Genomic DNA, 27912 nt, shown 5'->3' with positions numbered 1-27912 from the left:
GGCACTAATATATGGTGAGGTAGAGTTCAGACTTTACCGCCAGAATGTGGATGGAAGATTTGGCAAGAGGGATACCGGTAACGGAATGGCCTGATGTTTAAAGGCTGAAAGAAAGCAAAATTCGATGGGTTTTGCAAGTAACAAGCCATCCTCCCCGCCAGATGTATTACCCTGCGCTCTGCCCCTCGAATGCTAAACCCTAAGGTGATGAAGATTAAGCAGTAACCAGTTACTCTATACACAGTTTATTTGTGGCAGTCAGATAGATTGGAATTTGGGCGAGGATGGGAAATGTATGATATCAATCAAGGCTCCCATTGTACATCATGCCCGCTTTTCCTTTATTCAAAATAATGGAAAAGTAAATAGGCCGTGGGGTTATACAAGCGGTCAATTTGATAGCATTCATTTTACAACATTATTAAAGAAAAAATTGACCCTGGAAATTGCTACAGGTTTTCTCCCACCTTCGGCCATTTGCATAATTTCTCCAGAAGATCTACTGATCTCCCTCTGCAGTTACGGAAGCATTCAAGAACACTGGCAGAATATTAGAGCAAGAGCCCCAACACGCCCGTTAGTTAATTGCATTTTAACATGGATAAAATGGGTATACATTCTGATGTAATGGTCTTACAAACAGTATAGTCTTGCAGGTAGCACCACCAAAGCCAGAGGTAGGAGCCCTCTGCAAAATATAAGCTGCAGAGATATAAAGTCCTGTCAGAGTAAAACATACGTATAAATTGAATGGCTGGCGGGCACGAACTCTGTGCCTAGAAGGCCTTGCACAAGGAACAATGGCCTAACCTGCCTTCAGACTAAAGTCCCTGAGGGCAGGTAATTTGCGCAGAGCACAAGTTGATTGCCGTTGCCTCCATTCTGTTTTCTTTGTTGTTTCTATGCTTGTTAATCCTGCTTTGCTCTTATTTCCGTGGAAAGTTTTCGTAGACACAGCCTTCTTCCATTGGGCCTCCTTCCAAACTAGCTTCAGTGTTTGCACGGTTAACTATGGCGTATGTGACACAATAGTCGTTGGGACCATTCTTGTTAGCCTGGAATTAATGAACAGGAAGCTGAAATTGGTCTCAGGCGGTGGTGCACAGCTGGCGAGGTAGAATCAGTGGTTATTTCAGTGGAAGGGAAGTCGGGAGAGATGGATAATGGATGGCCAATTCAATATCGCCCGATTTTCAGTGTGTTCAAAACTACTGACAATTAACTGGCTGAGGTCACACAAAAATACACTTATGATTCCTCTCTGAATTTATTTTATAGCAAAAAAATTAAAGAAAATGGTTGGAATGAAACGAGCAATGAATAAACCAACGACTAAATTTAAACAAGGGATGATAATTTTTTATTCATTCACAGGATGTGGGCATCACTGGCAAGGCCCGCATTTATTGCTCCTCCCTAATTGCCTTGGAGAAGGTGGTGGTGAGCCGCCTTCTTGGAATGCTGCATCTGTGTGGTGAAGGTTATCCCACAGTGCTGTTAGACAGGGATTTCCAGGAGTTTGACCCAGCGACGATGAAGGAATGGCAATGTACTTCCAAGTCAGGATGGTGTGTGACTTGGAGGGGAAGGTGTTACCATAGGGGTAACATCTTTTCGTAATGGTTTGTTGCAATTGCGCCACTTGCTCGGCCATTTCAGGGGCAGTTAACTGTCAACCACATTGGCAGTGGGTCTGGAGTCACATATAGGGTAGACCAGGTAAGGACAGCCAATTTCCTTCCTGGAGGACATTAGTTGGGTTTTACAACAACCTGAGAGTGTCGTGGTCGCCTTTACTGTTATCAGCTTTTTATCCCAGATTTATTTATTTAACTGAGTTTACATTCCCCAGCTGCCGGTGGTGGGATTTGAATTCATTTCTTCGGATCATTAGTCGAAGCCTCTGGATTATTAGTCCAGTTATGTCACCACTAAGCTACTGCACCCATGATTGCAATGAACTTTCGGGGGAATGAATCTACAATTGTCTTTACCATTTTGTAAACAACTGGTAACTGAATTTTTAAAATAATCGTCGGGAATTAAATTACTATTCACTGGCTACTTGAGTGGGGTGGAGACAATATATTCAGTTTAGTGATGACCTTTGCAGACAGAATGATGTGGATATTAGAAATTGGGTCAAGGCTTAAAACTTGCAGTGATCGGAACCGCCGGATTCTACTTTTAATTCAAATCAATGCAAATTAAATGTGTGCGTTTTCTATTCTGCGTGAAAGATCCTGATTGCCTCTATTAAGCCCAAGAAGCAAGCAGAATATCTGCCCCAATGATAGAGAATAATAGACATCAGGTTTAAAATTGCTTTTGGGCAGTGTGGGACCATAACGGGTGACAGCGAATGTGCTGCTCGGTTCACAGTCCAAACGACTATCTTTTCAATAAGGGTGTGTGTATCAATCGGGCCATTGCTATAACTGATGGCTGACACTTTACTTTGCGAAGGTAAGTTAGAAATGTACCCGCATTGGTCGTGGTATTTATCAGCAGCATCTTTCCCCTATAAAGATAACTTACCTGTTTCCTTCCTGAGGCGCCACCATCATTACCTGTAAATAAAGGAGACGCATTATAAATGAAACAATCTGGGGAAGTTGATGAACAGAATTAGATAAATCCAGCCTAATCCGGGGTCATTTTAATCTCACCTACCCTGCCGGTAAACTGAAGGGATCGGGACAATTTCTGGGTTTATCCCCAGTGGATTTTCTCTCCATTGTAGTAGGAGGGTAAAAATGGGTGCGATTGAGAACCGCATTTCACCAGACCCTGTCCATTTTCGGCCAGGCTGAGTAAGGTAAAAATTACATGTGCTAATAACATCTACGTGATATTTCATAAGAAACATAAGCAATAGGAGCAAGAGTAGGCCATTCGGTCCCTCGAACCAGCACCACCATTCAATAAGATCATTTCTCATCTGATATTGCCCTCAACGCCACTTTCCCATCCGCTCCTCAAAACCCTTCGCTCCCCTGTAGCTCACATATATGTCTATCTCCGCCTTGAATACAATCAATGACTCCGCCTCCACAGCTCACTGGGGTAGAGAATTCCAAAGATTCACGAACCTCAGAGAAGAAATTACTCCTCATCGCCATTTTAAATGGGCGATCCCTTATCCTGAGACTGTGCCCCCTACTTCTAGATTACCCCACGAGGGGAAACATCCTCCCTAAATCTACCCTGTCAGGCTCCCTCAGAATCTTATATGTTTCAATAGGATCACCTCTCATTCTTCTAAACTCCAATGTGTATGGGCCCATCCTGCTCAACGTTTCTTCAGAAGACAATCGCTTCATCTCAGGAATTAGCCTAGTGAACCCTCTCTGAACTATCTCCAATGCAGGTATATCCCGCCTGAAATAAGGAGACCAAAACTGCATGCAGTACTCCAATTGTAGCAAGATTTCCCTACTTTAATGCTCCACCCCCTGGCAATAAAGGACAACATTCCATTTGCCTTCCTAATTACTTTCTGTACCTGAATGCTAACCTTTTGTGTTTCAAATACGAGGACACCCAGATCCCTCTGTATGGCAGGATTAAATAGTCTCCCTCCATTTAAATAATAATTTGTTGTTTTAATTTTCTTACCAAAGTTGATAATCTCACATTTTCCCACATTAATCTTCATCTGCGATATTTTTGCCCACTTACTTAACATATCTATATTTGCAAACTAATTGTGTACTCCTCACAATTTGTTTCCCACCTATCTTTGTATCATCAGCAAATTTGGCCCGGTCATTACTATAGAGTGTAAATAGTTGAGGCCCCAGCACTGATTCTTGTGGCACCCCACTAGTTAAAGTTTGCCAACTGGAAAATGACCCATTTATCCCGGCTTTTCATTTTTCTGTTAGTTATCCTATCCACTATCCATGCTAATATATTACTCCCAACCCCATGAGCTCTTATCTTGTGCAGTAACCTTTTATGTGGCACCTTATCGAATGCCTTCTGGAAATTCAAATACACCACATCTAATGGTTCCCCTTTATCCACCCTGCTCGTTACATCCTCAAAGAACTCTGGTAAATTTGTCAAGCACAATTTCCCTTCCATAAAACCATGTTCACTCTGCTTGTTTGCATTAGGATTTTCTAAATGTCCTGCTATGACTTCCTTAATAATGGATTCCCGCATTTTCCCAATGACAGATGTTAGGCTAACTGGCCTATAGTTTCCTGCTTTTTGCCTCCCTCCTTTCTTTAATAGAAGTGCTACATTTGCGGTTCTCCAAGGCACTGGGAGCTCGCCAGAATCCATGGAATTTTGGTCGATTACAAACAACGCATCCAGTATCTCTGGAGCCTCTTCTTTTAAGACCCTTGAAAGTAGGCCATCAGGTCCAGGGCAATTGTCAGTCTTTAGTCTCATTAATTTGCCTCGCAGTTCTTCTCTAGTGATAGTCATTGATTTAGAAAACATAGTGAATTGAAAATTAGTAGCAGGAGTAGGCCATTCATCCCTTTGAGCCTGCTCGCCATTCAATGTGATCATGGCTGATTATCTATTTCAATATCATATTCGCGCTCTCTACTCATACCCCTTGATGCCTTTTGTGTCTGGAAATCTAGCTATCTCCTTCTAAAAATATATTCAGTTATTTGGCCTCGACAGCCATCTGTGGTAGAGAATTACATAGGTTCACCACCCTCTGAGTGAAGAAATTTCTCCTCATCTCAGTCCTAAATGTCCTACCCCGCATCCTGAGACTGTGACCCATCGTTCTAGACCCCACCCGCCCAGCCAGGGAAACATCCTCCCTGCATCCCGTCTGTCTAGCACTGTCAGAATTTTATACGTTTCAATGAGATCCCCTCTCATTCTTCTAAACTCTAGTGAATACAGGCCTAGTCGACCAAATCTCTGCTCATCCGACAGTCCTGCCTTCCCAGGAATCAGACTGGTGAACATTCGCTGCACTCCCTCTGTGGCAAGTTTATCCTTTCTTAGGTGAGGAGACCAAAAATGCACAAGGTCTCACCAAGGCCACGTATAATGTAGTAAGGTTTCATTTTCCCTCTACTTAAGTCATCTTGCAATGGAGGCCAACATATAATTTGCCATCCTAACTGCTTGCTGCACCTCCATGTTTGCTTTCAGTGACTGGTGTACAGGGACGGCCAGGTCCTTCTGTAATTCAGCATTTCCCAATCTATCAACATTTAAATAATATTCAGCCGTTCTGTTTTTTGTACCGAAATGGATAACTTCACATTTATCCACGTTATACTGCATCTGCCATGTATTTGCCCATTCACTCAACTTCTCCAAATCACCTTGAAGCCTCTTTGCATCCTCCTCACAACTCACAATCCCACCTGGTTTCGTGACGTCAGAAAACTTGGAAATATTACATTTGGTACCCTCACCTAAATTACTGATATATATTGTGAACATAGCCCTTGATTACCAATTATTATTGTGATGCTTTTAGTGTATTCAAAGTCTCTGCCATTTCCCTGTTTCCCATTATTAATTCCCCAGTCCCATCCTCTAAGTGACCAACGTTTACTTTAGCTATTCTCTTCCCATTTATATACATGTAGAAGCTCTTACTGTCTGTTTCTTTATATTTTGTGCTAGTTTCCTTTCATAATCTATTTCTTCCTCTTTATTAGTTTTTTATTCATCCTGTGCCGAATTCCAAAAATCTCCCAATCCTCTGACCTACCACTAATTTTTGCAACATTATCTGCCTTTTCTTTCAATTTGATACCGTCTTTAACTTCTTTAGTTAGCCACAGATGTTCATCCTTCTCGTAGAGTCTGCCTTTGACGCTGGAATAAATCTTTGCTGAGAGTTACGAAAAATATCCTTAAATACCTGTCACTGATTTTCTACCGTCTTACTCATTAATCTATTTTCCCAGTCTACGTTAGCCAACTCTGCCTTCATACCTTTGTAACTGCCTTTATTTAAGTTTAGGACACTAGTTTCAGACCCAAGTTTCTCACCCTCAAACTGAATTAGAAATTCATCATGCTATGATCACTGTTCCCTAGAGAATCCTTTACCATGAGATCATGAATTAATCCTGCCTCATTACATATTGCCAGGTCTAAAATAGACTTCTCCCTGGTTGATTCCACAGCGTATTGTTCTAGCAAAACATCCTGAATCCATTCTATGAACTCGTCCTCAAGGCTAACCTTGTCAATTCGATTTGTTCAATCTATATAAAGATTAAAATTGCCCATGATTATCACAGTATATTTCTTACAAGCCAATATTATTTCAAGATTTATACTCTGTCCTACAGTGTAGGTACTTTTACGAGGCCTATAGATTGCTCCCTCTAGTGACTTATTTCACTTATTATTTCTTCTCTCCGTTTAAACTATATCTACATCTTGATTTCCTGAGGCAATATCATTTCTCGTCACTGCACTGATATCATCCTTTATTAAAAGAGCTACCCAACTCCTTTTGCTTTCTGCCTATTCTTCCGAAATGTCAAATACCCCTGAATATTCAGTTCACAGCCTTGGTCACCTTGCAACCCCGTCTCTGTAATGGCTTTCAGATCACACACATTTATTTCTCTTCATGCCGCCAACTCATCTATCTTGTTACGAATGCTGTGTGCATTCAGATAAATAACTTTTATTTATTTTATACCATTTTTACCGACTCTGAATCTATGTGTAGTTGCACGTTTATGTTTGTATGCTCTATCTCCTCCTGTCACTCTCTAGTTATCATTAACCCTATCGCTACCTTGCACTATTACCTTCTACCTTCTCTTTGACTTTCGAAGTTCCCCTTCACCTGATTCCCAACCCCCACTATTTAGTTTACAGTCCATGTGCCTCATTCCCACTATACCAAGCACAGGAATATCCCAACATTATCTAGAACTGTAATTATCATCTCCCTTAGCAACAGCAGCGAACAATTCACAGAATTTACCACAGTCTCGTGACTTTCTGATAGTGACCTCCGAATACACTAAATTGGCAGCATTTCCGGTAATATCTAAACAGAAACAAAAAGAGAAAACAAGTCAAAATCGAGGGATTAATATATAGATGATAGAGAGACGATAGATATATATAGAGAAATAGGGAGGAAGACACGGGGAGATAGATAGAAAGATATAGATATTTGGAAAATAGATATAAAGATAGATAGATACATAGATAGAAACATATTGATGGATAAATGGATAGCCATTTACAAAGGTAGACTGATTGATTGCTTGATATAAATTAATTGATAGCGATAATGAATTGAGACAACCGTATTAGTATCCATAATATGAATATAGTGCATGGGAATAGATCATGTCTTTTCCATCAGTTTAATAAGGATGATATATAACCATTAATTGAATAGCATTGATTTAAATGTCCAAGAATGGATGATGTTTGCCACCAAAAGTACACATTATTTGCCTTCAAATGTATCGATCGACTTATATTAAGCATTTGTTATCGTCATTGCAGTTTATGGCAACATTAATAGTCCGGCCAGTTATGATGTTATCAAAAAACCAGAACAGGGGAGTTTGTGTGCAGGTTCTAAGGATACTAATCCCGAGAGATGGAACTTACAAAGAGCCTATAGTGATTTTTTCTTTTACAAATACTGGTACTGTGGTGTCAGTCCTATAATGCATCAATCGATTCAGGCTCTTCCCAGATGACGTCTCACAAACTGAAGACAGACGCTACACTTACAGTAGTTAACAAGCCCTCTAGCAAAGTAACACAGCGATTCCTTACCTTCCATGGGCTTCGTGCCTTCTACTAAACTGTAGGTTACCTGATCAGAACTAGAAGCTGTAGAGAGAGAAAGAGGAAACTGCGATCAATGATAATCAAGGAAGCACTTAGATACCAGACCCATCCTACAATTCATGATTGGAAATTTACAGCTGTGTTCACTGGTTTTAAAAGCTAGCAACTATTTACCCTGATCAATACAAGCTGATCCAAAGTCCCGTGAGCAAAGTCATGAAGTGTCTTGGTCCCAAGCCATGGGGCTGGGCTGAGTCACTTGCTTATAAACAGGGTGGCGGTGAGCAGCACATTCTCTCATTCTCTCCATTCCTTTCACCCAGATAGCGGTGAGAGGTCCAGTTCCATCATTCTTTGCTTGGAAATTTGATTTGTAGTGGTTGTGAGGAGACAGGTCCCAATGTCAATTGAGTACTCAAGATATTGCTCATTATGTCTGATTATCAGTTTCTGAGATTAACACATATGGACTAGCACCCAGATGCCTTCCTATCAATCCCGGCCGATTGGGACCCACTAACTTCAGAAAAAGAAGAATGAGAAGTAGAGGAAATAATTAATTCAAAAGGAAAAGGGAATAAGGGGTAGCTTTTTGTCTTGGCGTCGGAGCAGTTAGCATCATCTGCAAAGAGCGCAGACAGCTCAGTCTGCTGGGGCAACAGGCACATCCTTTACTGAACCACCTGCATTTCTTTCTATCAACATGGTTCAAATGGACCGTGCCAACGACCCCAAACTATTTCCCTTCGTATGCTCAACCCATGCGATGCTACCTGTCCAGGCAGTAAGTTATAAATCTAACTAGAGTATGCTGAATGCTTGCAGATGAAGATCTCCAATGTCCATGGTCGATTTCCACCATGTCCCATCGCAATGTCGGCGGAATATTGGTGCAAGTCATGTGAAACGGCCGTCTCCCTAAAGTTTTCACTGAACTTCCACTGATGTGACAGTGGGTTACCAGCAGAACAAATGTTACCGTGAACAATCTACCATATTTTTCAAGTGTCAGTTCATGCTTACCAGTATTTGGGGCTGATCCCCCAACTGCATACTCGAAATTGCTCGCAGATGTTTCTTCACTCGGAGGTACAGATCTATTTTCAGTTGTCACCCTTTGCACGAAAATATTCTTAGATATTAAGGATTCATGCATCAACAACTCAAAGTTCACTTTCAACGAAATGTTACAGCATCATAGAAACATTCAGCAGTAGCTACAGAGAACATCGAACTCCGTGAAGGAGCAATCTTGCTTAGTCCCATATCCCTGGCTTTTGTCTGCAGCCCTGTAAGGTCCTCATCCTCAAAGATCCGTCCAATTAACTGCTAAAGTTATTGATGGAAATCGCTTCCACCAAATTTTCAGTTGGAGTGTTCTAGATACCGACAACTCTCTGAATGAAAAATAGTTCTCCACATCTCCCCTCAAGATCTTTTTACAATGATGTTAAATCTATGAACTCTAGTTATTGATCAAGAGGGAATATTGTTTCTCTATCTACTCTAACAAAACCTCTCGTCCTCTTGAAAATCACTATTGACTCACCCCTTAACCTTCTCTCTTCCACCTCCTAATTTTCCAACCACTCCTCGTAAATAAAGTCCCTCATCCCTGGTAATATCCTGTAAACATCCTCTGTATGCTTTCTTTGCCTCTTGCATGTTTCCTGTAGTGTGATTTTATTTGTATTTGGGATGTGGGCGTCGCTGACAACGCCAGCATATACTCCCCATCGCTAATTGCCCTTGAGAAGGTGGTGGTTAGCCGCCTTCTTGAACCGCTGCAGTCCGTGCGGTGAAGGTACTCCCACAGTGCTGTTAGGGAGGGAGTTCCAGGACATTGGCCCAAGCGACGATTAAGGAGCGGCGATATACTTCTAAGGCAGAATGGTGTTTGACTTGGAGGGGAACTCGGAGGTGGTGTTCTGATGCGCCTTGTCCTTCTAGGTGGAAGAGATAGCGGGTTTCGGAGGTGCTGTCGAAGGAGCCTTGGCAAGTTGCTGCCTAGAATTGGCCAGCTGAGGTCTAACTACTGATTTCAAAAGTTCTAGCATGTTCTCTTTGCTTTTATATTCTAAGCCGATATTTAAAAAATACAAGTGTTCCCTATGCTGCTTTAACCAACTTAGCAACTTGTCCTGCCATATTTAAGAATTTGTTTATAAGCACATCAAGTCATCTCTGCTCATCCACCATTTTCAAAATCGAATCCTTTATTGTATATTGTCTTTCCAGATTAGTTCTCCAGAAGTACATCACTTCGCAGTTCTCAGGGTTGAACTCCAACTGCCATGCTTCTGCCCATTTAACCATTCCTGTCTATGTTACCCTGAAGACTACAAGTATCCTCATCACTATCTACTACCTGGCCAAGTTATGTGTCATCTGCAAGTTTACAATGTTGCCCCCTACACCTTAATCTCGGTCGCTCATTGCAATTGCAAAGAGTTATGGACCCCAAACTGACCCTTGGGGAACAGAACTGCAAAACCACCTCCCAGTCTGAGAAACATCCATCCACCACCACACTCTGCATCCTGTCACCGAGCCAATTCCCTATCCATACCGCCACGTTCCCTTAATCCCATGAGTTTACATATTTTTTAACAAGCCTCGGTCGACTGCCTTCCGAAAGTCTATATATACACAACATTTACTACACTACCTTGATCAAAAGTTTCTGTTACCTCATCAAAGAATTCAATCGAGTTTGTCAGACACGATTTGCCTTCAACAAATCCATGTTGGATCTCCTTGATTAAACCGTGATTTCCAAATAAAAGTTTATTTTTTCCGTAATAATGGTTTCAAATAACTATGTTAGGCTGACTGGCCTGTTGATAAACTAAAAAGCAAAAACAAAAATAAGGTAATATTTAGCTCTTAAAAATTGTAACTGTCTCCAGCGGAGCTATATCAGATACTACGGGGAGAAATTCGAATTGGGCGTGGAGGAATAACTGACTGAAGTGCCCCTACCGCCCATCAATGTCCATCCAATATTCAGTTCAATTCAGGGGCGTATAAATGGTGGTAGATGCAATACCGCCTGATTTGCAACCATGCCAAAGACGATTTTCACCCTTTCAGTATAATCATGGATATAGTTATGACTGACAAATACAAATATTTTGCAGACTTACCCCTGCGGCTGTGAAACACTTGAGGAATTGTCTGGATAAAATAGGAAGAGACATATTTCAGCAAGTTGTGCAGTAAATATTGCGCTCTTCCTGGCTAGAGCTGGCTTGAGTTACCTTAAGTAATCTCCAAACAGTAAACTTTTTCGTTGATTATTAATCAGAAACTGTTGCAAACGTGCATTTAAATGAATCACTAACTAAAACAGAGGACGAATGCACAAAGAGCGTCTGGGAAACTTTAAGATGTTACCAGGCATTAGACATCCGCTATCAGATTTCACATTCTCTTACTAACCACCTGCCAGTTATTTGTCTGTCCCTCGCCAAGATGCAGACCTTTTCAAAATGGAAGAAGGTGGAAAAATACCCTCAAACCAGTAAGCTGACTTCATGATCCGAACTTATCCTGGTAATTAAGTCTTCGTTCTCCAGCCCACACTATTGGTCTCCCTCTCAAATCATTCTGTTACATTTCGAATGCTGCATCTGAATATGGAGGGGATTGAATCCCCTCACGTAACTGTCAAGCCACTCAGCTGCCCGTAAGACACTGCTCACCTTGTTTCTTTTTCCGAAATTTGAAGGAAACCAGTGCAATCAGGGTAGCGATCAGAAAAAGTGGAAGAACGGCTGCTGTGATCGCGGTTGTGTGACTTTGTGCTGGAATCAAACAAAATTATTCCATGAATCATATAAAACCGTTCCAATCATAACAAATTCAACCTCGCACCATACGCAGAATTAATTTTTATTTTTTAATCTGCACTAAATTGATTCCCTTTCTACCCACCTCAACCCCTGCACGCTGAAACACTGATCCGTGGATTTGCAAGCTCTAGCCTCGATTATTACAATGACTTCCTTTCTGGGCTCCTGACCCCGCTGTCCACTAATTCCAACTAATCCAAACGTCCCTGTCCCACGTAAATTCTTACTCGCCATTGTTTTCATCTAGCTCCCTGTCCTCCAATGTAATAAACTTAAACTCCTGGTCCTCCTGTTCACTATATCTCTGACAAATCTCCTCCAATTTTATCTCTGTCTTTACACAGTTTAGTCAATTGATTTGTGGCCGATTGGGCATATACGCTTCCTTTGTCACACCATTAGTGAAAGTAATTTGATTCTGCTCTCTTAAACCATCTCATTAATCGCATTTACATCTCTACTACAGCCTGCTTCAAACTTCCTACCAGACCCATATTTGCAGCCAGTTTTTTGCTCACCCCTTCCAATCTCTCCCTCTCTCTCGCTTTATAACCATGGCTCTGCTTTTGACCTTATCAATTTCAAATTCTAAAGCGCTTGTGGGAAATTCTGCTAGTTTATTTCAGGTCTATTTCCATCTAGTTATGATCAATTTCTTAATCAGAAACTAGACTTATAAATGTTCACCTGAGGTGTGATGTGTCCTTTATGACGTATAAATCATACGAAATCAATATACTGTTTGCGTTGTCGAAAGAAAAGTATTTCATGAAATCAGATCAAGTTTTATGAAACTTCTACCTGGTACCATGATATCGATATAGGGCAGAGGCTGGGTAATCCGCGGCGTGTGTCTCACCTCCTGACTCCCCAAAGCCTTTCAACCATCTACAAGGCACAAGTAAGTCGTGTGACGGAATACTCTCCACTTGCCTGGATAAGTGCAGCTCCAACAACACTCAAGAAGCTCGACACCAGCCAGTACAAAGCAGCCTCCTTGATTGGCACATCATCCAACAAGTAACAAATTCACTTCCTCCACCACCAGCGTATCATGGCTGCAGTGTGCACCATCTGCAAGATGCACTGCAGCAACATGCCAAGACTTCTTCGGCAGCACCTCCCAAACCCGATACTTCTTCCATTTAGAAGGACAAGAGCAGAAGAGGCATGGGGACACCGCACCTGTAAGATCCTTTACAAATCATCTACCATCCTGATTTAAAAGTTTATCGCCGATCCTTCATCGTCACTGCGTCAAATTCCTGGAACTCCCTCCCTCACAGCACTACGGGAGTACCGTCAACACACGGACAGCAACGGTTCAAGAAGGCCGCTCAGCACTACCTTCTCAAGGGCAATTAGGGATAGGCAATAAATTCTGGCATTGCCAGAGATACCCACATCACATAAACGAATACAAATATATTAGCAACAACTGTCGAGAAATGGTGGTCTAAAACATATAGCCCAGAAACTACTACCTATGGCATTAAGTTTTGAGTCCTTAAATTATCCGTATTACTTCCCTCAATTTGTCAATTAAACATACTGATCGGCCTTTTTAAACCTACAAATAACTGTTGCAGTTTATAGACCAATACTTGATGCGATCAGATGACATTCTAGTTCTTTTTAGTAATTCACCTGTTTAATGTAAATGGTGCAGTGCCTCACTTCACATAGAGGAATGTCAAAGAAAATGTTACACCATCCAAGCTGATGGCACAAGCAGTGATTACCGGGCTCATCTGACTTTGAGCCACTTGTTTCGTTCTGCCTCAGGGGTACTTATAATAACTCACCTATCACTGAAACTGTAACAACATCGCTTTGCAGAGGACGTCCTGTCGCTTTGTTTGAAACACCGCAACTATAATCCCCTTGGGTGCTTTGGTTGATTTCACTGATTTGGTAATTAATTTCGGTTAGGTTGGACTCCTCACGGAAGAGTTCTTTATCCGGGTCTTTGTAGAAAATGTAAGTAATCGGGGTAGAACCGTTGAACACTGAGCAGGTTAACGACGCTGTGTCTCCTTCTATTAACTCTTTACCAGGGCTGATTGCCAGTTCCGGTTTTGACACTGGGGTTCCTGCAAATTGTTAATTACATTGCTTTTGCAGAATTTGTAGCATTACTTTCAAAGTGAAATAGGGTTCTCATCATAATAAAGAAGGCTCGACATATAGGTTACCACACCAATATTGGGCGCCCGTCTCCCTCTCCTACTTTAGCAGTAGGTGGAATTAATAGAGGAAAGCCTGATCCTGGAACGACAATGATTCCTACTGCAATCCACTTATGGCCACCCTACTATGTTGGCCTGGTCCTTATTCCTCCTGACTCTGCTAGTGAAAAGCAGGAACTCTGCACTATTCCAATACCATAAACATTACTCTACCTAAATGCAGTGGTATCTAACTTCACCGTTCCACCTGACAAATAATTCTACTTTCCAGCAGTCAGCTACACATAAAATGTTCACGTAAGCGCTACCCTCTCGCTTTTAGTGATAATTATACTTTACTGATCCTCCTTCCTGTCTTCGCAAACAGAGGGAATAGCTTTCCCTAATCGCCCTATCTCGCAATTGGCATGTACTAAGCACTGATGAAATAACTCTTAGGCATGGCAAACCCGTGTTAGTCCCAGTGGCTCAAGTCTATCCTGTTGAATAAAATTTCCATTCCCTGGCATCATCTGTTGAATCAGCGTTACTCGTTCTCTATGATTTTCCTGTTCTCTTTAAAAGTGATAAACAATTATCTTAAATTGTACTCACGTCTGACTGAAACTGAAACCTGATTACTCAGTTTCTTCACCTCACGGTTCAAAGTAGTTGCTTCACACCGGTAAATCCCCGAATCTTCCGGCCGAGATGCTTCCCTGATGTAATAGCTGTGGTCTGCCGCTGAATTGAGAGGTTGTCCATCTTTGTAAAATACGAGTCTCAAGGAAGAATTGGATCAAAATATTTCTACCAAACAGGCGAGTTTTATCTGTTGGCCCTCAAATAATTGAGCTCCAGAATCAGCCCGCAAAGTAGGTTCGGAGAAGAGCTCTATAAAATAGAACGAATTATGGATTTGACAGATTCCACAACTATCACAGACATTACAATTTCGGATTTGTGCAGCAAATGTTAATCTTTGGAACATTGAGTGGAAGACACATCCTGCGGGTCCTGTGAGATTAGCCCACAACACCAGAACGCGCCCCTGATCCAGAATTTTAACTCAGCTCTCTGCCTAGATGATGCTTTGCGCCCAGGCCTTAAATACTGAAGTCTCCTTCGTCATTGTTGCAGCGCCTGCAAACTTTGCGACATTCATGCTAGAAGCTCAGCAACTGACAATGCCATTCTTTGGAAATCCACTCCCAACACAGGATCGATAACTCCCACCTTGTCATCAGATTGCCTGCTCCATAGAAAATGCAAAGATAGCGTTATGATTGACCGGATCTAACGGAGTGGAAACGGAATTCCTGGGCATCAAAGGCTCACACTTTAGTGACCTCGGGCGTTTTTCCTCATCCTCTTCCACCTCTACTGAAATTGGACGGGGTGAAATTTCAAATTTCGATGGGGTGCAAAACCGGTGGTCGCAGATTGGCCTCCCGTTATAAACACAGGCAAATTTCAATTCCATTGTCTGCTGATCCGCTACTGCGCTCTCAAAGTTAAATTTTACCCCCGAGTATTCAACTATCAAAGATTTCCGGGACTAGTAAGTGCTAAGGCTTTGTCTGATTAAACACCCTGCTATTCCTGACCAGGTTCTGCTGGTTTCTCATTCAGCCAGACAGAAACAGAGCAAGTATCTTTACCTTGGAGCCATGGGGTAAAATTTCCAATATCGAAGCTTGCGCCAATTGTACACCACGCACGATTTTCCTGTCTGCTGAAGATGATGGGAAGCAAAAACGGGCGGGACAAATAATGGGAGGCAATTTCATAATCGCCCATTTCCACACTACTGAAGGAAGCTAATGTTACCCACTGAGAGTGGGCACTGGACTTCAAATTTTGCAGCTCCTACAAATGCGGTTTTCAGCAAATGTAAGGATTGTATAAGAGCCACGTGGTGATAAGATTTGAAAAGATTGCATTCAAATTGATTTATACCCGATAAACTTGAGGGTTAACCCTTTACCAGACCGGATCCCTCCCGTATGGTTACTTAACTATAATGCCCTGAAGAATTCTTTAAATGAAAGATGAACAATAATTAAAGCTGGATGTCCATACCTGTTACCGAAATGTAAACCTCATCACTCTTCTTTTTCACACCAAAGTCGAAAGCATTTGCTACGCACTGGTAAGTCCCTGAGTCCTTCAATGAAGCTGCCTCAGTGAGAATATATTTGTAGTATGGGGTCAAGATCAGAGCTGTGCCATTTTTGTAAAATGAATATTTTAAGCAAATATTTGACGGTATATTTTCAATAAAACAGATGAATTTTAACTGGTCTCCCTCAAGTATTTCAACTGCAGGCTCAGACCTCAGTTTAGGTTTGGTGAAGAGTTCTGTGAAAACAGAATATGGATTGATAGGTAACAGTTCCTATCACTGTGTTAAACAAATAGCAGAGATTGATAATAAGAGCAAGCCAATACCGAGAAACATAGAAACATAGAAGATAGGAGCAGGAGTTGGCATTCGGCCCCACGAGCCTTCTCCGCCATTCAATGCGATCATGGCCGATCAACCAAATTCAGTACCTGGTCACTGCTTTATCCCCATACCCCTTGATCCCTTTAGCCTTAAGAAATATATACAACTCCTTCTTGAATATATTTAATGAATTGGCCTCTACTGCCTTCTGTGGCAGAGAATTCCACAGGTTCACCACTCTCTGGGTGATGAAATTCCTCCTCATTGCTGTCCTAAATGGCTTACCCCTTATCCTTAGAATGTGACCCCTGGTTCTGGACTGCCCGACCATCGGGAACATTCTTCCTGCATCTAGTCTGTCCAGTCCCGTCAGAATTTTATAAGTTTCAATGAGATCCCCTCTCATTCTTCTAAACTCCAGCAAGGACAAGCCCAATCGACCCAATCTCTCCTCATACGTCATTCCTGCCATCCCAGGTATCAGCCTGGTGAATCTTCGCTGAACTCCTTCCATGGCGGGTTAGGTTGATTGGCTATGATAAATTGACCCTTAGTGTTAGGGGGATTAAATGGGGATATGTTTTGGTGTAGGGGTTACGGGGATTGGGTCGGATATGTGCCGAAATGGCCTCTATCTGCACTGTGGGGTTTCTGTGATCTGTGATCCTTCCTCAGATAAGCTGACCAAAACTGCACACAATACTCAAGGTGTGGTCTCACCACGGCCCTGTATAACTGCAGCAAGACATCCTTGTTCCTGTACTCAAACCATCTCGCTACGAAGGCCAACATGCCAATTCCCTTCTTAACCACCTGCTGCACCTGCATGCTTACCTTCAGCGACTGGTGCACAAGGACACACAGGTCTCGTTGCACTTCCCCTTCTCCCAATCTATTGCGATTCAGATAATAATCTGCCTTCCTGTTTTTGCCACCAAAGTGGATAACCTCACATTTATCCACGTTATATTGCATCTGCCACGCTTTTGCCCAATCACCCAATCTCTCCAAATCAGCCTGGAGTTTCTTGGCATCCTCCTCATAGCACACACGCCCAGCAAGCTTTGTGTTGTCTGCAAATTTGGAGAGATTACATCTAGAGAATAGCCACGATGGGCGCCTATACTTAATGGTAACCAGCAGCTGTATTGTGGATCACTAGAGCAGGAAGCATTATTATGTTTTTATGGATTTCCTCTCGCTGCTTTGTTTGCGGAGAACTTAACCTGCTTAATTTATTCTGCTGAAACCGGAATTCCATACTGGGCAAGGCTTAATTATCAGCAGGAATATCCTCCCTTAGATCTTTTCTCTTTTAGCCATTCTCTGCTGCGTCTTCACCATCTAGTATGACCAGGGTGAACTCCACCAATATCCACAGCTACATTGCTCTGTCCCTAGCCAGCCCCCAGCTCAGCTGTCACCATCTGAAATTAAAAAGACTCCCGATTCTCCCGGCCAGGGTGATGGATCAGTGATGATATAACTCACCCGTTGCGATGATAAGGGCATCCAACAGCATTAGCGTACAGATTTTATTAGGAGCCTGTGATTAAGCTTATGCCAAACAGGTAAGTGGAAAGGGCAAAAGAGAGGGGAGAGGAGCACACTGCTTATTGTGTCCTTCCACACAGTCCATCAGCGGACCCACCACTGAATTTTCAGGAGTACCTGCTGGTGCATTTTGTCAACTCATCATCGTGGTTGTTAGGGAGAGAGGCACCATCATATTTCGGTTTAGTGGGGGAATACTCCCCGTCAGCCTCTTGATGTAACAGGCTGGTAATGGGAAGCCGCCAAATTCTCCTCTGAGGTGGGGCGGGAGGAGAAAGATAGCTGCCAGTGCGTGCACGGGAGGAGACCCACCCTGGGTTAATTATTGGCTAAAGTAGCACGGTGTTAGACAGCCATCATGGGCCAAGTTTTCCAACCCCCACGGGTGCATACGAGCTGTGTACTCACCCATAGGGGCCTTGCAGGTACCGATTTCAGGTATGCGCTTAAAACCGGCACCTGCGATCTGTCAAGAATTCTCTTGACAGATGATCCACTTGCCCAAGAAAAGAGCCTCTGTGGCTGGAGAGTTTGCACAACTTCCGGCAGCTGAAAGGCTGTAGAATTCGTCCGACTGGTAAAAGTAGGCATAAGAGTGATGAAAGTTAGAAATAACAAATTTGATCACTCACTTATAAGTTAGAAATACTCTTGAAACGGTAAATTATTTATAGCCCAGTAAAAATGTTTAATTTTTTTTCTATAAATTATGTTTAAAATATTTAATTAAATGGAATTTTAATTCATTTTAATTTTGTAATTTTAAATAGTTTATTTACTGTTTTAGTGTGTTTTTAAATGTGGTTCCCAATCATACTTTTGACAGTTCAGTCCCTACAGACCTGTCAAATGTATGAAGGGGGATTCCCTTCTTTGATTTGTTCGCCTTTCTCACGTGATCCCAGGAGCGCTTGCAAACCGTATGTGCCCCTGGGATACCTGGGCCTCTGCGCATTTCCAACAGGAGAGGCCCAGGATCGGAAGCCTCGGGCTCTCCAAACCAGCAGGTAAGTTCGTAGATTTGTTTCCGATTGGAGGCATCTACCGGCAGGAAACCACCGAACGGAAATTCAAGGCCTCTCTGACCTAACACGAACAAATTCTTCCGAGCTCACACAGCTATGCATAAATGTGGACAGATTCAGAACCTCCCGGACCTGTAATATGGATAAATATCCAAGAGCGATATCGCCAATTGAAATATTGCCGACGTACCTTGAACGTGAACATGAACACTTCGTGATTCCTTATTGCCAACAGTGCAATGCTATGATCTGCTGTCTTTTGAACTATTCACTCTAATGCTATGCAGAGCTCTCCGATCGGTCAACTTCATTGAGTGAATCCTTATATTGCCCTTGTAAAAGCCAACATCTTTATGCCTCCAATAATGCATTCTGAACCAACAATTCAGATTCAGAACACCTCCTTCCAAAACCGAAGGTGGGTCGACATTGAAGGCCAATTTGCGATCTAATGTTGGGAACAAAATGTGGCGGTTTTAGCTTAACAAATGCTTAACTCAAACTGAGAACTGCTCCACAACAGCCCGTATACATTGGACACGAGAAAACCCCAATCCCAACTCCAGGCAAGTCTGGGAAAAAGAAGAACAGAAAGGAAACAGCAGTCGGGTGGTGTTGAATTTACTGATGGTTGTAAATGGGGTTTATTGATAATCTATCCTCGTGCAGCAGCTCCCCACCATTTGGCCCAGCTCTTCTTAGTTTGATACACTGAAAATAAACTATTTTGGGAACGACGGTTAAGCAACGCCCGAGCACATAAGGGATTAGAAAATCTAGCACTAGTGATCACTTATTGCTTACCGAACTCACAGTAAATGTACTCCATTGATCTCAACAGAAGGAAACTCCACCGGATGCTGTGAGGTGCATTCCATCCCCCCCTCCGACCAGATTATGGAAGGTGTGCATCCAGCTCCTTTTGCTTTCTGAGCCTCCCAGAGGGCACACAGTGCCCGAGTTGCGTTGTGACGATAAGGAAAGAGTGCGCCAAACCTTCCTGGCCTCAGCTACACTCTCTCATCCATTAGCAAGAGATCTGCCTATGTTGGGACGGGCTTACGCTGGTTTCTGTAGGGCAGTGACAGGCGCACATCAGTAGGCCCGAGGGCACTGCCACTAGCCTCAGGTTCACTGTAAAATTCTATCTAACTCCACCGCTCCACCTGGCAAATCATTCTATGTTCCAGCACTCGGAACGTCCTTCTAAGCGCTACCCTCCCGCTTTAATGATAATTATACATTACTGATCCCTCCTTCCTGTCTTCGCAATCAGAGAAAATATCTTTCCCTAATCGCCCAATTTCGGAATTTGCATTTAAAAACCACTAATGAAATAACCTTTAGCTATGGCTAACCCGGTAGTGTTAGTCCCAATACCTCAAGTCTATCCTGGTGAATACACTTTTACTTCCCTGGTGTACTGTTGAATCAGCGCTACCCGTATTCTATGATTTTCATGTTCTCTTTAAAAGTGTTATAACATTGTCTTAAATTGTACTCACGTCTGACTGAAACGGAAACCTGATTACTCAGTTTCTTCACCTCACTGTTCAAAGTAGTTGCTTCGCTCCAGTAATTCCCCGAATCGTCCGGCCGAGATGCCTTCTTGATGTAATAGTTGTTGTCTGCCGCTGAAGTGAGAGATTGTCCATCTTTGTAAAATACGAGTCTCAAGGAAGTATTGGATCGAAATATTTTAACCAAACAGGCGAGATTTAACTGTTGGTCCACAAATAATTGAGCTCCAGACTCAGCCCTCAGTGTAGGTATGGAGAAGACCTCTATAAAATAGAATAATGCATGGATTTTCCGGGTTCCACATCCATCACAGACTTAACAATTTATGTGTTTGGACAACTCACGTTAATGAGCAGAAGAATGAAAAGCCGACAGCAGCTCAGAGAAAGAGGCTTTCAATAATCCTTGATTGCGCTCTGCTACGGGAATATGCAGTTCGGGACCTTGACACAGTTATCACTTGAGGTCTGAACATCCTGTCGTGGCTAGATTTGGGAACAAGTTAACCCTTCCATTGAAATGAATGGAAGAAACATCCTGCGGGTCCTGTGAGATTATCCCCCAACACCCCAACCCCACAACCCCATCATTTGAACTCAGCTCTCAGCCCAGGCGATGCTTTACTCCCGGGTCTTAAATACTGAAATATCCTTGGTCGTTGTGGCAGCAACTGCAAATTTTAGGACCTTCATGTTAAACGCTCAGCTACTATCAATACAATTTTTCTGAAATCCACTGCCGACACAGGATTGATAACTCCCACCTTGTTTTCAGATTGCCTGCCCCATTGAAAATGCGAAGCTCGAGTTATGATTGGTCGGATCTAAAAGATTGGGAAGGAATCCCCGGGCACCAGAGGCACAGACGTTAGTGACCTCGGGCATTTTGCATCCACCGCTACTGAAATTGGAGGGGGTGAAAATTCAAGTTTGTCTGGGGTAAAAAACCGGTGGTAGCAGATTGATCATCCTTTATAAACACAGGCCAATTTCAATTCAATTTTCTGCCGTTCAGTTTTAGCGCTGTCAATGTTAAATTTTACCCCCGAGTTTTCAACTATAGAAGATTTCCGGGGCTAGTAAGTGGTAAGGCATTGGCTGATTAATCACCCTGCTGTTCCTGACCAGGTTCTGCTCGCTGCTGAATATGCCAGTTAGAAACAGGGAAGGTAACTTTACCTTGGGGCTATGGGTTAAAATGCACGGCATCGAATCTTGCACCAATTCTACACTACGCGCGATATTCCTGTCCATTGAAGATCAATGGATGCAAAAACGGTCGGGACATATAATGGGAGATAAATTCAATATCGCCCAATTACACACTATTTCAGGAAGCTACTATTACCCACTGGGAGTGGGCGCTGGTCCTCAAACGTAGCAGCTTTTAAAACTTCGGTTTTCAGCAAATGTATGGATAGTGTAAGAACCAGGTGGCGCTGTCATTTAGCAGGTTGCATTCAAAATTGATTATTACGTCATAAACTTGTGGGTAAATCCTTTACCAGACTGGATCCCTCTCGTATGTTTATTTAAGTATAATCCCCTGAAGAATTCTTTCATTCAACAATAATTACAGCTGGCTGTCCTTACCTTTAACCGCAATGGAAACCTCATCACTCTTTTTCACAACGCGGTAGGAAATATTTGCTTCACACAGGTAAGTCCCCGAGTCCTTCAAAGAAGCTGTCTCCGTGAGCTTAAATGTGTTGTATGAAGTCAATATCAGAGCTTTGCCATTTTTGTAAAATGAGTATTGAAGCCCATTACTGTACGGCATTGTTTCAATAATACAGATGAATACTAACTGGTGTCCCTCAAATATTTCAACTGCAGGGTCAGTCCTCAGTTTAGGTTTGGAGAAGAGTTCTGTGAAAGCAGAATCTGGATTGACAGGTAACATTTCCTATCACTGAGTTAAACAGACAGCAGAGCTTTTTAATAGGAGCAAGGCAATACCGCAAATCGCCACGAGGGGCGTCTACAATTAACGGTAACTAGCAGCTGTATTGTGGAACACTAGAGCAGGAAGCATTACTATATTGTTGTGGAATTCCTCTCGCTGCTTTGTTTGCGGAGATCTTAATCTGCTTAATATAAAGTGCTGAAACAAAAATTCCAACCAGGACAAGACTTATATTTCAGCAGGGATCCTCCCATAGCTCTTTTCTCTTTTAGCCATTATCTGCCGTGTCTCACCATCTATTATGACCACGGTGAACTCCACAATTGGTCGCAGCAAAATCGCTCTGTCCCCAACAAAGCCCCCTGCTCCGTTGTCACCATCTGAATTTACAAAGACTCCAGATTCTCACGGCCAGGGTGATGGATCAGTGATGATATAACACACCCGCTGCGATGACAAGGGCATCCAAGGGAATCTGCTCCCATAGTTTATTAGGGGTCTGTGGCGAAGTTTGCGCCAAACACGTAAGTGAAAATAGCAAAACAGAGTGGAGAGGAGCACACTGCTTATTCTATCCTTCCACAATGTTCGTCAGCGGACCGACCACTGACGTTCCAGGGTCTCACGAGGACCTGCTGGTACTTTGTCAAATATACTCATCGTGCTTATTAAGGACAGAGGCAGCATCAAATTTCGGTTTCGTGGCAGAAAACTGCCCGTCAGCCTCTAGATGTCACATGGTGGTAATGGAGGAAGCCGCCAAATTCTCCTCAAAGGTGGGTCGGGAGGAGAAAGAAATCTGCTGGAGCTGGCATGGGAGGAGACCCGCCCGTGTTAAATATCGACTAAAGTAGCACGTTGTTAGACAAACATCATATGACCTAACGTGAACAAATTATTCCGAGATCACAGAACTATATATAATTTTGTACAGATTCAGAAATTCTCGGACCAGTAATATTTATAAATATTAAAGAGGGGTATCAGCAATTGAAATTTTGCATACGTACCGTGAACGTGAACATGAACACTTCGATAAATTTTCTCGTCAATAGTACAATGGTATGATCCACTGTCTTTTGAACTATTCACTCTAATGCTATGCAGAGCGTTCCAATAATACAACTTCATTGAGTGGATCCTTCTATTTCCTTTGTAAAAGCCAACATCTTTCCACAAATAATATTTTCTGTACCGACAATTCAGATTCAGAACATCTCCTTCCAAAACCGAAGGTGGGTCGACCTGGAAGGCCACATCGCCATCTAATGTTGGGAACAAAATTTCGTAGTTTAGTTTAACAAATGATTAAATCAAACGAAGAACTGCTTCGACAACAGCCCGAATACATTGGACACGTTATATAATCCCAATCCCAAATCCAATCCAGGCTGGGGCAAATACAGAACAGAAAGGAAGCAGTGGACAGTTGCTGTTGAATATACTGATGGTTCCAATTTGGGTTCATTGGTATTGCTCTCCTCCTGCAGCACTTCCCCACCATTTGGCCCAGCTACTCTTAGGTTGGAACACTGAAAATAATCTACGTTGGGCACGGCGGTTAAGAAACTCATAAGCAGAAAAGGGAATAGAAAATCCGGCACAAAGGATCACGTATTGCTCACTGAACCCGCCGTATATGTACACTTTTGATTTCAAAAGAAGGAAATTACGCCGGATTTTTTGAGGAGCATTCCATCCACAGCACCAGATTCTGGAAGGAGTGCATCCAGCTCATTTTGCCTTCTGAATCGGCCAGTGGGCACAACGTCCCAGAGATGCGTTGTCAACATAAGGTAAAGAGTGCCCCAAATATTCCAGGCCTCAGCTATAAGCCTGAACCAGCTACAATCTTCCATCCATTAGCATCAAATCCGCCTATGTTGGGATGGTCTTACGTTGGTTTGCATACACATCAGTAGGACCGAGATCACTGCCAGGAGACTCATGTTAACTTTGAAATGGGGCTTTCTGGTTGCAGTCACAAATTAGCAGTTCAAAATCTTCCAATACCTACGATCGACAGGCAGGAGTTTGGGGTGTGAGAATTTAATTCAAATAACTACCTACCTTGCTACCACTTTAGGATGCCCTTGGATCCTCACAAAGACTTTGGTTGGCAGATTAAGCGGACGAAAGCTCCACCACCAGTGTCCTTCAAGAGCCCTCCTCTCTTGGGGTCCGCCATTGTAAATGAATAGGAAACTTTTGTGGAAGACCAGAAACATCCCTCCTGACTCATAGTACATTGTACACGATATTTACAGCAGAGAGCCAGGCCATTCGGCCTAATAGGTCCATGCAGGTGCTTATCTTCCACACGGGTCTCTTCCCAGCCTTCATCATCTACCCCATCAAGATATCCTTCAATTCCTTTCTCGCTCATGTAATTATCTAGCTTCACCTTAATTGCAGTTCCCTCAACTACTCCCTGTGGGAGCGAGTTCCACATTCTAACCACCCTCTTATTACTAGCCCATATGCAGGCCTAATGATATGAGCACGGGGATGCCCATGCAATCGCCCAGCAGCGTGAGAGCACGGAAATGAAATGCAGATGAACTCCAACGACATTTCCCGATAATAATTCTCAGGAGCAACCGAGAAGGAGACATGCACTCCTACGGATTCATGGGGCCCTTACAGTTAACGCAGTGTCTGATTTTGCCACATGCGACCCAGAAGCTTGCCTACAATGCACAGCTTGGAATGTTTTCCCAGTAATTGCAAATATTTACCAACTTAAACAAAAATTGTCCAGCCAAAGAATGTTCTTCGCATCGTTTTCTATCTTTCAGCAAATTAACAAGCAGCAACTTTGGGAGGAAAACAGCAAAGCCAGCGACCAACCTGTTACGGTGAGGTTTACTTCCTGCGAGACCCACTTCCTGTAGCCTATTTTGCATTCACACCGATAAGATGCCCCATCTGCAATTTCTGCTTTAGTTATGATGTACTGAGATTGAGAACTTCCATGTATTATCTCTTCTTTCCGATACCACAGGAAGTATCCTCTCCCTTTCTGGTCAGACACCAAACAATTCAGGATAATTCGTTCACCTGACAGCGTGGCTCTTGGTTTTACTTCAAGAGTTAAAATCATATCAGAAGCTGAAAATATGTAAGAAATATTAAGTAAGTACAAATTGTAATATGTTAAACTACAGGTATGACATCCTATAGTATATTTCCATTAGAGTGCATCTATAGTAATCACTTCAGTAAAGAACAACAGGCCTATAACCCGAAAAGCTGTAGAGACAAATGTGGCATTAGAAAGTCACGTGTCCCTTCTTATGTTCAGCTGATGCCCCGTATGTTGTCCTTCAAACGTTCATCAAATAACTTTTACTTCGAAACCCGATTCTACAAATCAGCAACAAACTCGGCACTCTCTCAAGGAACGACTGGTATTTGTTCATTGGGTGTGGTGAGACTTAAGGAGCTGGGATTGTTCTATTTAGAGCAGAGCTGGTTGAAGGGAGTTGCGGCAGAATGGTATCATTCATCCCAGTGTCCACTTGGCAATTTTGCTCAAGTAAGTAATATGTTTGATACACTGTCTCACAATATATACTGAGAGTCCTCTTTAAAACAGTAAATTTTCGTGACAAGAGCTGAGCTGACTATGGGTCAAAGTTCAGAGACTGATGGTGGCCACTTCCAGCGGATTGACTCAGCAGCCAATAATCAACAGTAGGCGTGGCTCAATCGCCTCTGCCACAATAAGGCGTTGGTTCGAATCCCACACCAGAGACTCCCGGTGTCGTTATTGCAGGAAACGGTTCCTTTCGAATGAGACATTATACTGAGGCCCCATATCCCCACTTAGATGGACGTCAAAAATCCAACAAAAATAATTGAAAGAGCAATCATTAGAGCAAGCATAGAAGTGTAAAATGATCTGGTCATTATTACAATGCTCTTTGTGGGAGCTTTGCTCTGCCCGAACTAGCTGTCACTTATCTCACGTTACATCAGTGACTATATTGAAAAGTAATTAATTGTCTGTGCAGTGCAATCGGAGGTCGTGATAGACGCTATATGAATGCTTCTTATTCTGTCTTTTGTCTATTTTCTATGCTATTAAGTGTCAAAGTTCACCTACCGATTGTGACCACTTCCAGAGCCTCACTCCTCTCCGATTTGTTTGACCATACATCACACTGGTAAGAGCCTCCACTGCTGCTGTCTGCTAGTGATTCATAAAACTCACTCTGAGGTTCATGGAAATGTATATTATTTTTTAACCAATTAGTGTAAGTAGCTTTGCCACTGTATCTACACTGCAGCTTAAATTCCTCTCCTTCCTTTACCACACCACTGCTGGGAAAACTAACCAGCACTTCCGGCCCAGGAGCTGCAGAAGGACAATAAATGGAATTTATGATTAGAAATTTGGAAACTTCCAGTCTTTGCACTATACACTGTAGTAAGTACAGTGGGTAATTTCTACTCAGTGTCCCAACCAGGTGCGACATATCGGGTGTCTATTGATCGAAATTTCTATTCATGAAGTGAAATTAACTTGCTGAAATCGGGTGGTAACGGCCTCGACATGGGGTCGGTAGACTTACCATCCATTTAACGCCGACACTCTGCCCCCTACCATTTTCACAAGGACCAATGTTTGGGCGGCACAATCGCCTCCCTGTATCAGGCGGTAGGCGTTTTAAATCTATCAATTAACTTAAATTTAAACAGTGTCTCCTTATTTACTGTATCAAAACCTTTCATGATTTTGAACACCTCTATCAAGTCACACCTTAAACTTCTGTGCTCAAAGGAGAACAGCTCTCGTTTCTCCATGCAACTGAAATCCCGTGTCCCTGGTACACTTTTAGTAAATGTCCTTTGCAATTTCCAGCATTCATTTGCATCAGCCATGTGTCTGCCCATTTCACCAGTCTGTCTTTATCCTTCTGATGTCTGTTTCTATCTTTCGCATTGCTAGCTACATTTCCGAGCTTCATGACTTCTGCAAGGTTTGTAATTGTACCCCTGTATACCCAAGTCCTAGTGATATATAATTATCAGACAGAACAGAGGTCCCAATACAGACACCACTGAATATTCACTTCACAACCAATCTCTGCTATTTGTCTCAGTCCATTTCTTATCCACACTGCCACTTCCCCTTATTCACATGGATTTCAATTTTGCTAACAAACCTGTTATGTGGAACTTCATTAAGCGCTTTTTGAAAGCCTATACACAACATTAACGCACTAATTTCATCAACACATGCTGTTACTTCATCAAAGAACTGTTTATTTATCAATCCATATAATTACTCATTTATTATTACTCGCTGCCAATCCTCAGGTGACTGAGCTGGCAGTTACCCAGACCAATTTATAGGTCACTTTGTCTTTAACATATTGTGGTCGACATTAAATTTGGTGCTGAGGCTTAAAACTGCGGTTCTGATTGGCCGACCGTGAGAGAAACCGCCCACTTTACATTCCCACTGAATCAATTAACTTCGCGTATCCAGAAGGTCAGTTTTATGCTCGGGCGAACAACTGAAAATTACTCAATTGTTGGATTGTTACTGTCCTTTAGCTATAAATTGGAAGCGTTCATTCCACAAACCGAATGGACATTATTGTCATCATACCTTGTGTGGTCGCCTGATGAGTAATTTGCACTGAAAGAGAGAA

The 27912-nt window shown here is 42.6% G+C and overlaps 2 protein-coding genes and 1 long non-coding RNA gene across 4 annotated transcripts; all 3 read right to left on the bottom strand.

Annotated features, from left to right (window-relative positions):
* Positions 1 to 214: 214 nt before the first annotated feature.
* LOC147085016 (uncharacterized) lies at positions 215 to 10905 on the bottom strand. Of its 2 annotated transcripts, XM_085979719.1 has the most exons (6): positions 10464 to 10905; positions 8797 to 8888; positions 7759 to 7815; positions 6944 to 7009; positions 2539 to 2570; positions 215 to 1055 (listed from the first exon to the last, which is right to left on the bottom strand). In XM_085979719.1, exons 1-6 carry the CDS (start codon positions 10466 to 10468, stop codon positions 927 to 929), a joined length of 381 nt encoding a protein of 126 aa, XP_085835845.1. In that variant the 5' UTR covers positions 10469 to 10905; the 3' UTR covers positions 215 to 926. The 2 variants fall into 2 exon arrangements, with proteins under 2 accessions (XP_085835845.1, XP_085835844.1); XM_085979718.1 differs by lacking the exon at positions 10464 to 10905 and having other exon boundaries at positions 8797 to 9423.
* Positions 10906 to 12504: 1599 nt separating this feature from the next.
* On the bottom strand, positions 12505 to 19265 carry LOC147085015 (uncharacterized). Its single transcript, XR_015075890.1, has 3 exons — positions 19014 to 19265; positions 15878 to 16156; positions 12505 to 14689 (listed from the first exon to the last, which is right to left on the bottom strand). It is a non-coding gene; the product is annotated as an uncharacterized LOC147085015 (long non-coding RNA).
* A 3212-nt stretch (positions 19266 to 22477) lies between these two features.
* Positions 22478 to 26833, bottom strand: LOC147085014 (high affinity immunoglobulin epsilon receptor subunit alpha-like). Its single transcript, XM_085979402.1, has 5 exons — positions 26827 to 26833; positions 26358 to 26609; positions 25100 to 25360; positions 23260 to 23514; positions 22478 to 22629 (listed from the first exon to the last, which is right to left on the bottom strand). The coding sequence occupies exons 1-5, from the start codon at positions 26831 to 26833 to the stop codon at positions 22478 to 22480; spliced, it is 927 nt and encodes a 308-aa protein (XP_085835528.1).
* Between the last annotated feature and the right edge of the window lie 1079 nt (positions 26834 to 27912).

This window comes from Somniosus microcephalus, unplaced genomic scaffold (genome assembly GCF_052327205.1).
Source record: "Somniosus microcephalus isolate GS21.2 unplaced genomic scaffold, FLI_Smic_1.0 unresolved_chr9, whole genome shotgun sequence".
In the NCBI taxonomy this organism is placed as follows: domain Eukaryota; kingdom Metazoa; phylum Chordata; class Chondrichthyes; order Squaliformes; family Somniosidae; genus Somniosus; species Somniosus microcephalus.
Note: the sequence above shows the minus strand (reverse complement) of the source record. Positions and strands in the feature narration are given on the sequence as shown.